We start from the raw sequence: 14968 nt of genomic DNA on the forward strand, positions 1-14968 counted from the left end.
TGTAATTTCTTTTGGTTTTGAAAATGAGATTGCTCTAAGGTAAGTCAAATAACAGTACTATGAGCTTGTATTTGAAATAGGTGCATCTGTCATCAACTGCACTTGTCAGAATACTTGGTTTCCTGTAGCGACATTTTAACTGAAGAAACCAAACTGGTCTAATAATACAGGTGCAAGATACTCTGTTCTTAAAGTCATGGGAATATTGTAAATAAACTAGGTGTTGACAGTGAAGTAACTGGGTTACTGGAGATAAAGGCTTTTTATGGTCGGTAATGTTGGATAGTGAACACGTAAGGTGCTTTTTCCCGTTACAAGAAGAAAGGGAATGACTTTGTACACCGTGGTATGGTATGTTTCTTTCCTTCAGGTTTAACACTACTACTGAGCCTCTCTACAAGCAACAGTACACTTGCTTTGCCTCTGTGAGTTCATTCACTTGGAGGTGTAGCTGTCATAAAGGACAGGTTGTAGAATTTACATCCAAAAATAACATAAGAGGCTGTAAATTAGCACTTGGCTTTCCCCGGAGTTATGATCCAACATTGATCTGATGTATTTACTGTGAGTGCAAACATTGGGAGCTAGCTTTGAATGCAGTTCTGTGTACAAATGTGAAAAAAAATCTTTACTCCTGTGGTTTTTTTATATCCCTGTTGGGCTGACCAAGTCATGTTTTGTTTAGTTTTTTGGTAGGGGGGGATCAAACCTTGTGCTTGCGAGGCATGTGGTGGCACCACTGAGCTAAATCCCCGGCCCAAGTCATGATGTTTTAGCCTGATGAAATCTTCAAAAAAAAAAAAAAAAAAAAATGTCAGGACACCTAAACCACGTGTTCTGCCCTTGTCCAGTTTGAACATTAGGAACTCCCATCTAGGTGGCTATTTGACAGCATGCTTATACTTAATCTAATAATTGGTGCTTTAGGCTGCAGTTTACGTGGGGGCTGGAGGACTTAAGGGTGCTGAAGTAGACAGGCAAGGTAAGTGGAATGAATAGTGCTGTGGCAGGGTGTGCGGTTGACATTTTTAATAACATCCTAAATGACTCAGCTCCTTACGTTCTAGAGGTCAATCAGGAAACATTTCACCAGAAACAAACTGATTGCACCTTTGAGGGCAGTCACTTCGGTGTGTTTGTGTATTGGTAGGAAATGAGGATTTTAAGAGGGATACAGTTGCTGTGTGGACTGCTAAATTAAGATTCCACTTGCCTAGAATTTTGTGACATGAACTTTAACAACAGTGAGCACTAATTTACATTGAAGGTCAGAATTTAGTGAGCTTATGTTACAAAATGCACTTGAACACAACTATAAATTACAAACCAGTTAGACAAATGTGCCTGAGATTTTTTAGTGAACTAGGCGAGGGTTCTAGCTAGCAAATAAACTTAGGTCCTAAATCCAGGATGCGTGGGTATAAAACTCATCCAGGAGCTAGCCATTGTGCAACTCTAATCTCTTGATACTCAGAAATTTATGAATACACTTGGCAAGTAATAACCTTTTGTGGAAAAATCCTGTCAGGCTGGCCAGTTCATTGAGGAAAACTGGACTACTCCGGTATTTGTATTTAAAAACATTGCTGGCAAACTCTAGAGCTTGAAAACAGTTGAAAAAACCCCAAGGTGTAGTGCTTTGTCACAACGTGTAGCATTTCATATTGTAATCATAAATGACAGCCTTGATTCTGATGATTTGGGTATCACATTTGGGGCACAGTAAAATTTTCCTTTTTTTTTTTTTTTTTTGGTATTGGGACCTTGCGCTTGCAAGGCAGGCGCTGGAACCACTGAGCTAAATCCCCGGCCCAACAGTAAAATTTTCAACGTGTCCAAAACCTGGGTAATTTAAGAAAATCTTTAGAGTTGTGACTAATAGTTTTTAGAAACCATTATTTCTGGGATTGCTTGACTTATTTTTATATCCATTGCTTTACTATTTTGTTAAGCTAGCTACCTTTTCTGCATTACAAATAAACACCTACCATGCTTTAATATTTCTAGTTACTGGATTATCCGTTAGTTTGTTTGCTTTAATGTTGTAGGGATAAAAATACTGAAGGGTTGTTCCTACAAGCTGGTTTTAATTTTGAGGGATACATGTTACCGATCACTGCTGCTGCTCTGCTAGATAATCACTTGGAGGGGGAAATGTTGGAATTTTTGTATAAAAGTGAGTTCAAATATAAAATTTATTTTCAAACATGAAGTTAAATATTCATAAAAATTAAAGCTTTCATTATAGTGCTAGATGAGTATTAACACTGTAGTTAAAAAATACACCTCAGTGTCTGCTTTTTGGAGTAGCTGTCAGAGGTGGCTGTAATAGAAGTGGTGTGTGACCTTTATGAATCTTCAGGTTTTATGTAAAATTGTGGCTTCAGTTTCCCAGAATTACAATGATTCCTAAACATTTATTGAGAAAAGTGATTAAAATAGCAGTAAAATTTCCAAATCAGTTTAAATGGTCTATGACCCAAGTAAGTTTCTGAATGTTATTTTATCCATAGAAATGAAGTCCATCTTCAACTTCTGTTTTTTCTCTTTCCCTTTTGGGTTTCCTTTTGGCCTGGGGCTACTAGTTCTTTTGGTACAATGAAAACAGTTCCATCATGGCTGCACTGAAGTATATACTGGTCTGGATTAACTGGCCTACCTTGGTCATCGCTTAATCTACTAAAAACATGATAAAGGTCATTCAGTTTCTGTTTCATTATATTAATAGCTTTGTTATATTGGGCTTGCTCTCTCTCAAGGGTTTTCTTTCTTGCTTGCAAATTGCACACTTCACCTTCTAAATTCAAAATTATGTCTAATTTGCGCTTACGACAGTTCTGAGCAGCAACTTTATTTTTCCCTCTTCGTCTGATGTCACGCATCAGTGAGACTTGTAAGTCTGTCAGATAGTGCCTGCTTAACATGCTGTTGAAAGAATCAACAGGCATGCGGATAATTTCTTCAACAGAAAAAGGGATACGCAGAGCTTTAGCACGCCGTTCGTCACGGCTCAAATTTTTATCTGTGTTGTTGAAATACCTATTCATTTTCTGAGATTTCCCAGACGTTGAAAAAGATTGAGAAGTGGGTTCTGGTACACCTGGCTGTAAGTGGTAAGTGTGATTGTGAAATACGAGATCTTGGAAACCAGCTTCATAACTGTGATCCATGTGACAGAGCATACTGTGTTCTGGGCAATAACCACCAACAGCCCCTTCTAAATCATGTCCGGAAAGATTTTTAAGGTCACTAGTATAACTTACAGCATCTTCATTACATGTAGAATAAGAATTAGACTTGGTGATGGATGTGTTATGACTCAAATTTAACGACAGTCCAGAATCAGAATCTGGTTCCTGAAAAGAAACTTCCATTGGATCAAAACCTTCCACAGCCAATGATAGTAAGTTTATCTCATCAAATATGTTTGCATCAAGGCCATACAGAAGATCTTGGCTTGTTAGATTCCTCATCTGATTGTCAGCAGGTGGGTGAAATTCTGTCAGATTAGTACCAGGAAGGGTCTGCAGAAATGGTTCTTGTGTCTGTGAAGTCCTTGTTACTGGATCTCTTCTAAACGTGTTGGGGGACAGCAACATGGCTTCATGAAGATTTACGTCATGACTTATGGCCTGGCTAAGATTTACATTATGTGCTGAAGAATTCATACCATCACTGATAGTACTTTGAAAAGGAGTATCTTCCAGTGAAACACCCTGAAAAAGGATGGAAAAAAGCACTTTAAATATACAAAAGCCTATTTCAAAAACAATTCTTATTACCTAATACAACGTGGCTCACTTTTGTCAATTCCTGTATACGAACAGGGATGTGCTGCTGGCTATGAATAATTCCCTAAAGTATAGGCAATGCAATCTGTGTTTTTTTTTGGTTTTTTTTTGGTACTGGGGATTGTGAACTCCGGGACCTGGACCTTGCCCTTGCGAGGCAGGCACCGGAACCACTGAGCTAAATCCCCGGCCCAGGCAGTGCATCTGATATGAGCCCAAATCAATATGGTGACTTGAAAAAAAGGTAAAAATTTTGATTAGGTATTAAAGTTGATCTCGTTACTAAATCTAATATTGGTATAATTTACTAGTCCTTGGCAATCTAAACCCACATTATAGCTCAAGGGTAATCTAGTGAAGCATTCTGTGGAGGGGAGAGGTTTTTAAGCGTCATAAATTATGACATGCTACCAGAAAAAACTCCTTTAGTTTGTCAGATGTTTGCTATTTTGCTACCATGTGAGTGAGTGGTAAGTTTGATGTATTTCATACCTTTGGGATTATTTGGAAGGAGGAATTTACATATTTAATTCTACAAAGTTAACTTTCTATAAAAGGCATGTGGGCCAGGGATGTAGCTCAGTAGTGCTGTGGCTGCCTGGCAAGTGGAAGGTCCTGAGTTCCATCCCCACTATGGGGGTGGGTGGGGCATAAGGCCTATGTGGTTAATGACCCCCTTGATAGTAAATACTGCATTTGTGTTACATTAAGCTGCTGTGTCATCCAAGTAAGAGGGTTGTATTTATTCACATGAAGGTCACTGCAGATTATGATTCTGTAAGGATAAAAGTCAAGATCCTAATTACCTCCAGAGAATATTCAGGCTGTGATGAGAGAAGCTGAAATAAGTCTGCATCTGTTCCATTTAGATGTCGCTAGGAAAAAAAGTGCATCATTCTTTAGACAAAAGACAAGTCATCATCTGGGACTTTAAAGACAACCAGGTCTTATCTACATAACTAGATGATTTATCCCTATTTTATTCCACAGTTTTACATGCTACTTTTATCCTTTATAGTACTCTTGGTGTTTTAATATGCATAAAGTAAAAAAAATCTTAAATCAGGACCTTTAACTCTAAACTCCATTTTTTGTTCTAACGAATGTCTCTATGTTTGGCTATTTTTAATTCCACTTTATTTTTGTCCATTGGTAGCCAAACCTGCCAGTTGGCTACATAATTATATTTATCCAAATGTCTTAACATCTTCATTGGTTGGTTCATCTAATTCCTGCCTTCAGGGTTTAGCTTGTTGGAATAACTTCTGTGAAGAGGATCTGAATAGTAAACACTGTTAGTTTTTATATCCTAGAATTTGCCTTCATGCTTACATGATACATTACCTGGTAAAAATACTAGCTGTAAGATTTTTCCTCAATACTTTGTTGTAGGACGTTTTTATTTATTTTTTAGGTACCAGGGATTGAACTTGGGTCCTTGAGCTTGCGCAGCAGGCGGTGAAACCACTGAGCGAAATCCCCGGCCCAGACATTTTTAATCAGTAGTGTTTGTTGTGTGATTATTTATAGCAAATGTTTTTCCTTGGATAATTTTAATTTTTTTCTTAGTTTCTGAGGCTCTCACTTAGATATGCCTGAGATTTCATTTGCTTGTATTTACTCTGATTAGAATTTTTATATACTCCTTTAAACCAAGGACCATTTTAATTCTGGAAACATTTTCCTATACTTTCGTTAAATGTTTCTTCTTGGATATTTTCTGCGCTTCTAGGAGCCCTATTAGGAATAACAAGATTTTTCTTTCATATTTTGCATCCTTCTCTGTGGTACACTGGGTCATTTCTTTGGCTCCCAATATACACCCCTCCCACCCTCCGCTGTTGTTTTTTGAGAAGAGTCTTCCTATGTAGTCCAGTCCAGGCTGGCCTCTTGAACTTGCAGCAATCCTGCCCCAGCCTCCTGAGTGCTGGGCCTGCTATCATGAATCTTTTCTATATCCACTTTTATGATAGTCTGTTCTTGACTTACAAATTTTTTCTTTTAAAGACCTTGGGCCGGGGATTTAGCTCAGTGGTTTTGCCACCTGCTGTGCAAGCAAAAGGACCCGAGTTTAATCCCTGGTACCAAAAAAAAAAAAGACCTTAATTTTGGAGTACTTTTTAGATAAGTTATGCTTTTTTGGGGGAGGGGCACATGTTGACTCATGGCTAATCTGAATTTCTTAACTTTTAAAAGGGACCTCATGTTTGTTGGAAACCCCCGACAGTTTTACATTTTTCTGCCCAAGTATCAATGTTTATACCAACTTACTAAATTTTAGGCTCTTGGCCCAAGATTCCTCATGGTGACCATAGTGTAGATTCAGACCCTATATTTAGTTTTGAGGCCCCTTTGAGTTTGATTCTAACAGGTGAAGAGTTGTCCCAATCCAAATTTCTTGGACATGAGAGCCTTAAAAATGTTGAATTTTTAGGAAGCCTACATTCCCCCAAGCATGGGCTTGAGAGATTTGTATCCCATCCACTAAACCCAGCCTGTCATACCTGGTTCCAGTTCTTTGAGACTGTTCAACTTCAGTACCCAATCACCTTAAATTCTAAATTTGAGTTCCTTCATTATTTCTTGTATCTACAGAATTCCTTTTCTTCTGAGTTATGTTAATTCATTTAAGTAGGATATCTACATTTTTGGTGTGTGCAGAGGGAGTATCTTATAGTGAATTCATAATCCCAAATGAGGTACCCTTGTTCTCCACGTCACTCCCACCCCCTAAACATTTATTTTAGGGTTTCCTTTTTTTTTATTCAGTTGGGTGTGTGTGTGTACACATAAATACATTGTGTCTTTTCTGCAAAATACCCTGAGTTCTATGAAGCTGTGTTTTTCAAGGCCCATATTATGTTAGACTTTGTCTATACATGCAGTAGGACTTTTTTTGGGGGGGGGGGCGGGTACCGGGGATTGAACTCGGGTCCTTGTGCTTGCGCAGCAGGCAGCGAAACCACTGAGCTAAAATCCCCGGCCCTGCAATAAGACAATTAAGTTCAAGCTAAATGGGTAATGGGTAAGATTTCTTCTCTGCTCTTATTTAACTTGAAAATTAAACATCTGAGTGCATAATAGGCTTCTCGGCCAAATGGATTGTTGTTTAAAATGAGTCCTTATTGGGCCGGGGATTTAGCTCAGTGGCACTGGACCTGCCTTGCAAGGGCAAGGTCCTGAGTTCGATCCCTAATAACCAAAAGAAAAAGACCTTGTTTCTTAATTTTCAGAAGCGTTTTGTTCTGTTAATGGTCCTAAATTTAGGCTTAGTCCTTGGCTGACCAAAATTTGCTGTGAATGGTGGATAAATGGTGTTATCTGCTGTAAAAGAAGCCTTAATTAAAATATGGAACTATGGATATGAGGGCCATTTTGATTGAAGTGAATGAATTTAGAGATTGGTCCTTTAGGCTACTCAAAGTTGGGTTTAATTTTTTTGCTTGTTCCCTTCAGTGCCTAGGAAATGGAAGGCTCAGGGGCTAAGCCCTCCCTACCAGGCTTTATAGCCCAAGTTGGGTGGTGTTTCCCCACAGGAGATAAAAGAGGATGAGAGGTGAGAAAGATTCTCTTAAAACAAAGCATCTCTGTTGGATCAGTTCTAGCTGTTGGTGAGTTTTCTTCAGATTGCCTTCTGTACAACTGGTTGATAACAGCTTCAGAAACCTGCCATAACCTCAATCCCTTCAAATGTCTTAATCTCATCAGGGTGCCCCCTCATCACATTTGATGATTTTAATTGGAAAGGATTCTTGTTTGCAGATAGTAGATGACAAGTTTTCCTGTCTGCCACACCTGAGAAATCACACAGCACAGAACAATTTTGAGATACTTGATTTTATGGAACTGGGCCATTTTAAAATCTAATTTTTTTTTTTTTTTTTGGTGGTACCAGGATTGAACTCAGGACCTTGCGCTTGTGAGGCAGGTGGCAGTACCACTGAGGTAAATCCTTGGCCCTAAGTTTTTTTCTTTTTTTAAATTGTCTTGTTTTTTCCTTAAGCAGGAGAAATTTTACATAAACATGGACAGCTGAACCATTTAAAAAATTAATCCAGCCTGGTAGGGTAGCACACACCTATAATGGCAGGAAGAAGATCCCAAGCTTGAGCCTGACCTGTGCAATTTAAGGAGACCCCCATCTTAAAGGGGGTGGTGGTGGTAGTGCTGGGGATGCAGCCCAGTGCAAAGGTCCTGGTTCAATCCCCGGTACTGCCAGAACAAAACAAAACAAACATTAAGAGTTACACATACTCAGTTTGATTTAGATTGCTGAGAAATCAGCCATTTGTATTTCTCCTTATTAACTTTCATATAAGATAAGAACAAGTTTCCATTTTAGGTCAAGAATTGATTGCATTTTACACAGACCACTAATAATATTCAGATAACATGGTAGATAGACATTCAGTTTTATAAGACAGCTTAACACATGAAACTATGAAGCTATTTCTCTAGCTGGAAGAGAATTTCTTCAGGCTACTTTACATATATTACGTATTCGTTAACTGGCTACAGTCTTAAGTATATGACTATATAGGGGCTACAAAAACAGAAATGCCAATGATTCAGTGATCTGACATTTCATTTGTTTTCTTTAACAAACTGAAAGCATCTACTAAATATCCTAACAAAAGGGCCAGCAAAAATATTCTCAAAGCTACTCTATATAACGTGTAGTTTGCAATACACAAAGATAGTATGTAAATGCTAACTAAACATTGGATAGCTGGGGATTTAGCTCAGTGGGTCCAGTGCCTGCCTTGAAAGCACAAGGTCCCGAGTTTGATCCCTGGTACCAAACAACAAAACAAAACAAACATTGGATATAATGTAGGAACAAAAAGGTAACGATGAAAAGGGGAGCCACTCAGAACTAAGGCACTGATGCCTTGCTTTAAGTGATTAATGTGTTTGGCATCAAATTATATTTTAACTTCTCCAAGAAAGCTCCAATTTTCATCTATTACTAAATGTGTAGTAGTGAATATGTTACTACAGGTAACTCAAAGAAATAACACTTTTCTGAGAAACCAAGGGAGTAAAGGCAAAGACATATTCCAAGGACAAAAGTAAGGAATAACATACAGTACTATATAAGTGTTAAAGAAGTGATAGACTGGTAAAACATCCTTTTCCTCATAAAAGAGAACTGAGGAACTCAGGAAAGTGTTGCCTCTTTCAAAATCTTTCAGTATTCATATGGCAAACAGGAACTAATTTGGTATGTGTGTGTGGGGGTTAAAGCCACACAAAAGGTACATGACTGAGGAAACAAAGTACATAAATTAGAAAGGCAGCAAGAATACTAGCTGGGGAAAAAGCACAGACAGGTGCCAGATACTTCTGCATTCTGAAGTAAAATGCTAGGCAAAGATTGAGGATTATGAAAGGCTTGAAGCTAGAGAAGTTAGGAAATGAAAATATGGTTAGTAATTACCTCTCTCACTTGGAGAATAGCAAAAAGACTTTCAAGAAGGCTATTTAAAACTTAAGTGTATGCTCCTGTAGTTTGATGACAGAGTAGCTTCCCTGAGAAATATAAGAGGCAAAAGGTCAAGCAAGGGCTGTAGTTAGCAAAGGGGGGGCTGAACTGAAGAATGCGAAGAGCATGTGTCCAGGGCCATATGCTAGACAGCTATCAAGTGGCTGAGAGGGTGACCTGGAGAGGTGAGAGAGTGAATATACACGGAACCCTAAAGGATCAGCTAGGGGTAGAGATGCATTTGTCCCTGTCGGGCAGTAGGGCAGGTGGAGAACTCCCAGCTACCTGGCAAGGATCCCCAAAGAACCTATGAAATAAAAGTGCCTGTCTAAATTGAAAATACACATCTGACAAAGTTTAAATGTATCCCAGTCAGAGAAGGGAAACTTTTGGGGTTGATACCCATCAACACCTTTCCTGAGTTCTTATGACCAATACTCCCAGGCTCAGAGAAGGCAGCCTAACCATCAGGGAAGGACAAACTGGGGAAACAGGTGGCTCCATGCACTCTTTTCCATACTAAGCCTTGTGAGTGCAGCAGATGAAGAACAGTGGGTAGGCAAAGAGAACAAAGCTGTTTCTGATTTTATGGAATAAAATGATGTTTGGTGTCATGTTAACACAGTAGACTACAGTGGTGATGGGCTGTCTGAGAACAGCCCAAGAATGGTGTTCTCTGTCTTCCAAGGGTGTTCAAGGCTCACCCCCAAACTACCTCTTGGGGAGGAGACATGCTGAAACATGACAACCATCAGGGAGTCAGGGATTTAGCTCAGTGGCACTGCACCTGTCTCACAAGCACAAGGTCCTGAGTTCAATCCCCAGTACCAGGCGGGGGAAAAAACCATCAGGGCAAGACCTGCAAGAGTGCTGCTTGCAGGTGGAACTGCCATGTGGTTAAGTCAGTGGAGCCTCCGAGCACCTGTGACAGCAAAACCTCAGCAGGGCTGAGCAGAAATCAGAGTATGGTCCATGGGAAAGAAGCGGGGAAACAGGCATAGGAAGAATCTGCCCCTTAAGCCTGGCTCCTGGAGTTTATCTTTCTATTCCTCTTCTCTGGGGCTTAGACAATGAGGAGCCAAGGATGTGATCCATTGGGCTGGCCCCTTAGCAGAGGCTAGAGGCACAAAATAGGCTCCTGGAGGCCAATGGATTGATTGGGTTGGCCCATGGCAGACTGAATGAAGATCTGAGCCCAAGCTTTCTCTCCTGGACCTGATCAGCTGCTTGCTTCCCAGATCCCTGGGTTAAGAATGACAGTCATCTCTTTATCTCTTATTCTTTGCAAGCACAACTAGCAAAACCTGCTAGCATGTTCCTGGGGGATATAAAACAATTGCTGATTCCTTTAAGTCTAATACTACTCCCATAATTTTGTGTTTTCCTCCTGTATCAGATTGCTATTAATAGCACAACTACACAGAAGATTAATTTCTCAACATAATCTGTCAATGCCACAAAATCTGCATGAAAGCCAAAATGGCAAGGCAGGATTATTATGATGTACAGTACTTACTTCCTTTCTAGATTCAGTGGTCTTTGCTACCTCCCAGTCAGATTCATCTGCTGTTTTGTTTTTATCTTCATTATTCTGCTGCTGTAGTGATTTCTCCTGAGATGATTCTGTTTCATTCTCTTCCTGTCGGGAACTTTGAGCCACAGATTCACACTTCTCTCTTAGTACCTCATTCTCCTATAAAAGGGTCCAAGAATATACTTAGTAGGAATCTGTATCATCAAATAAGTCTATAAAATGGCATTGTACTTACTGTGTAGAGATCATGAAAACCTAGAAGTCAAAACCTAAGACCTGTACATTTCATTACTTCAGTATCAAAGAAACATTTAGTTTAGAAACAAAGGTCAGTCTCATGCCCTGTCTTCCTTAAGTATTCATTCTGAGACAGGCTGTTCTAATCTGCAAAATTTAAATTATATACACTTATTAAGCCTCTGGATTTAAAATATTTAGAAATCAATGTTGTCACCTGACAGTTTTTATTTAGTTCTCTGTTGAAACATCATACAGCTAAGTTGGAAAGAAATATAAATATATGTAGAAAAATCTGGGAAGTGTTTTATAAACTAGTAACTGTTCTCTCTGGAAGGCAAAATGGGTTGGGGAAAAGCTGAGGAAAAGTTGACACTTGACTATGTAGACATGTGTAACTACTTGAGTATTTTACAATACATAAATGATCCTTTTACAATTTAGCATTACTGCTTACACTGACACTTTCAACTATGATATTAACAGCTCTGTATACTTGTTTCCCTTTAACGTCAAGGTTTCTCAAAGCTCTTTCAAAGGATCTTTTTCTGAATTCTAGAAACATGACACTAACTGGACTAACTCAAGGATAGCACCCCCAAAAACCCCACAAAAAAGTTTATCTTAAAAAAAAGAAATGAAAAAAGAAGTGAAAATATACAAATGCACAAGCAAGGAGAGAAATCAAAGAGCAGCAAAAGCACACTGATCTTGTGGCCCACTTGGTTTTCCTGGCTTCCCTCTCTATCTGTACTTAGCTCTGGCATACTCTGCCTTGCCTCCTGACACTGGGTTATTATCCGTGTTCCCAGCGCAGGCACAACCTGCCACATGTGCTCAAGGGTGGCACCCGCTACTCTCCCCTGTCTCTGCATCAGCAATTGTTTGCTGTCTGCTGGGAACTCCCATCAGCCTTCTAATGGCCACTAATCCCTCCCAACTTTAAAAACTCTCCGGTCCCATACTACTCTTTGGCTCTATCCCATTTTTTCTGCTCCCCTTTGGAACAAAATCCTCCAGTTATCTGGATTCAATATATTCTCAAACCTATTCTAATGAGATCTCACCGCTCCACTGAAATAGCTCACTGAAGGGCCACCCAAATCTGAGTTTCCACCCTCATCTAGCTCATCAGCAAAATCTGATTTAGTTACTTCCCCCTCCTAGAAACAGCTTCTTCAACAGATACCCAAGTACCTCCCTCTTTATTCTCCTAGGTCACCAAGGGTTTTCTGCTTTGTTAATTCTTCCTCTGATCTCCAAACAGCAATTCTCCAAGACTCGGTCCTCATGCCCACCATGTACTGCCTGACTGCAGCCTTGGATGGGCCACTTCTCCACCTGTGAAGTTCTCTCCGCCTCCAACCCTACCCTCTCCTCTTTTCCTTCAGCTCTCTCTTCAGATACTGGTATTACCATTTCATTTCCTTTCTTAACCACTTTCTATTAAAAAAAAAAAAAGCTCAGCCAGGAGTGGTGGCACAAAACTTGGGAGGTTGGGGCAGGAGGATTTCAAGTTTGAGGCTAGCCTGGCTACACAGCAAGAACCTGTCTCAAATCAATAAATTCTAAAACACTTCCCTAACATCTATGTCCCACGTCTTGTTTTATTTTTTTACAATGTACTTAACACCAGCTGATACATTATATATTTGTTTGTTCCCAGAACAAGGACTCATCATACAGTCTTAATAGACATCCACTGAATAGCTGAATCTAAGACTGGCTGTGTTCCTACTTCTGATGGATGGCTCTTTCCTTCAATTACAATTCTGATTTCTAGTTAAAAGAGTGGCTGCCACTCTTTTTACCTCTCATCTTTTGCTCAAAGTTTCTTTTGTTAAACCTGAAGATTATCAAATTCAAAAGTCTGGATTCCCGAGGCAGACAACTTTGTTATAAATTCTGAACAGAGGAACTCCTAATCTCTAAATTACATGATCTGTTTTAGAAGCACAAAGCAAGGTGCCCTTAGTTAATCCATAGTGTGAGTTAATAGCACACAGAAACATGAGACTGTTACCTGCAATAATACCTAAATAAACAGGACTAAATCAAGCCCATATGGAAAGTGATCATGAAAACATTAGCCTAGGTTTATGGGGAGGGGGGCAGAGCAAGGTAAGATTGTTAAAGTATCTAAGATGGCCTGAGAACCTCAAGGAGAGAGACTGAAGGCAGAGAAACTATGTGACCCAGAACACCACACTGCAAGAAGCCAAAATTAGGTTAAAAATCCTATCATAATAATAGATTGTAACTCATTGAGTAAAGAGTAAAAGAATGAGTCCACTTGAATATAAGCAACCATGAATAGTAGAAAAACAGAAAATCTCTTCCTTACAGTGGGATACAACTAATAAATACAGAAGGAAAATGGTGGAGCTAGAAAATCATCAAAGCATAATAAAACTAGGGAGAGGAAAGTAAGACTTAAAAGTCTCAAAAGTTTCAGAGCAGATTACTTGTTAATTACAAAAAGAAAAATAACACTACAGGAGAAATCTTGGCAGGCAGCATCTTACTCAAGTGTTCAGATCCATCAAAATTATTGAAGAACTTTTCCAGATTAAAGATGACCAAAGAGATATAGACTAAACACAATGCATGATCTCGGGTTAGATGATGATCCAGGACAAAAAGTAGCTACTAAACCACATCTGTCTGGGGCAACATAGATTTTGAATATAGACAGTAGACTAGGTAATAGCTTCTTGTTAAATTTCCTGATTCTGATAACTGGCTATAGAAAAGAAAGGTCTTAGAAAATACACACTAAAGTTTCTGGACATTAGGAGATATGATGACTTTACTTTGTTCCAGAAAAAAATTACCTATGTAGTATTTGTACACATGTAATATTAAATATATAATAGTTGAGCTGGGGATTTAGCTCAGTGGTTCCGGCGCCTGCCTCGCAAGTGCAAGGTCCCGAGTTCAATCCCCGGTACCAAAAAAAAAAGTTATTAATACAGAAAAACCAAATGGGAAAATGCAAACAGGAAATCTGGGTAAAAGATATATCACTCTTGAAATCTTGCAATTTTTTATGTTTAAAATTATATTCGGGGTAGGTTACTCTACAAATCTCTACACAGTAAATTCACTTTGCCCAATGTAACAGTAAAGTGTTGACCTGAATTATTTTTCCATTAAATTTTCTGTTAATTTATATTCTCCCCAAAGATATAATTAGTTACTGCTTCCTTTGCAACATTTAAATTTCATATTTCATTTTCCTAATTGCTTTGACTATGTTTCCACAATGTGAAAAAAATTCTAATGTTTCACTAATAAGGATGCCATGTAGACTTTTTTGGGGTGCAATTCCAGGCCCAGGTAAGTTTTACTTGAGATACAGTCAATCATTTCTTAACTGAGTACTGTACATATAATACATAGATGCTGGGGATACAACTGTTGGAAAAAATCCATTTAGACTCTATTATTCAGGATTGTAAAGGAAGGAAGGGGGAAAATACAAGTGAACAAAATAACTGAAAGTTATGGTAAGTGAACAGGCTTGCTATGCAAAAAGGAGACAAATGCATTCAAGGCACTGGTGATATCCAAACAGAATACTCATTTGCCTCACTATTCCCATAAAATAGTGAGCTTCTTTTTTTACCTTAAGATTACATTTACTGGCCTAATTATCTGCTGTTCTTTAGACTCTACAGTTGACATAGGAAGGCCAAGATGGTAATTCTCTTTTTTGGGGGTCAACTGCTATGATAACTAGTATCATTCAGAAAAATTAGGGGTCATTACATTTTCTTTTATTAATTAATTAATTTATTTATTTATTTTGGTACCACAGATTGAACTCAGGACCTTGTGCTTGTCAGGCAGGTGTAGCGCCACTGAGCTATCCCCAGCGGGGATTACATTTTCTTGAACATTCAAATTTCAACTTAAGAA

At 38.8% G+C, this 14968-nt stretch overlaps 1 protein-coding gene across 3 annotated transcripts in view; it reads right to left on the reverse strand.

Moving 5' to 3' along the window:
• Positions 1-2177: 2177 nt before the first annotated feature.
• Positions 2178-14968, reverse strand: part of Nfe2l3 (NFE2 like bZIP transcription factor 3) — a 31368-nt gene continuing 18577 nt past the window's right edge. The window contains exons 2-5 of one of the 3 annotated variants that reach the window (XM_087206618.1): positions 10761-10969; positions 10638-10639; positions 4598-4647; positions 2178-3716 (exon numbers count right to left, since the gene is read on the reverse strand). In XM_087206618.1, the coding sequence (XP_087062744.1) occupies positions 2529-3716; positions 4598-4647; positions 10638-10639; positions 10761-10969 (1449 nt within the window). In that variant the 3' untranslated portion in view covers positions 2178-2528. Of the gene's footprint in view, positions 3717-4597; positions 4667-10637; positions 10640-10760; positions 10970-14968 lie in introns of all 3 variants that reach the window. The other 2 variants (XM_004839531.4, XM_021254103.2) reach the window with 2 other exon arrangements.

Source organism: Heterocephalus glaber, unplaced genomic scaffold (genome assembly GCF_053883595.1).
Source record: "Heterocephalus glaber isolate CG9 unplaced genomic scaffold, H.glaber_assembly_v1.0 deba00000676, whole genome shotgun sequence".
Taxonomy (NCBI): Eukaryota; Metazoa; Chordata; class Mammalia; order Rodentia; family Bathyergidae; genus Heterocephalus; species Heterocephalus glaber.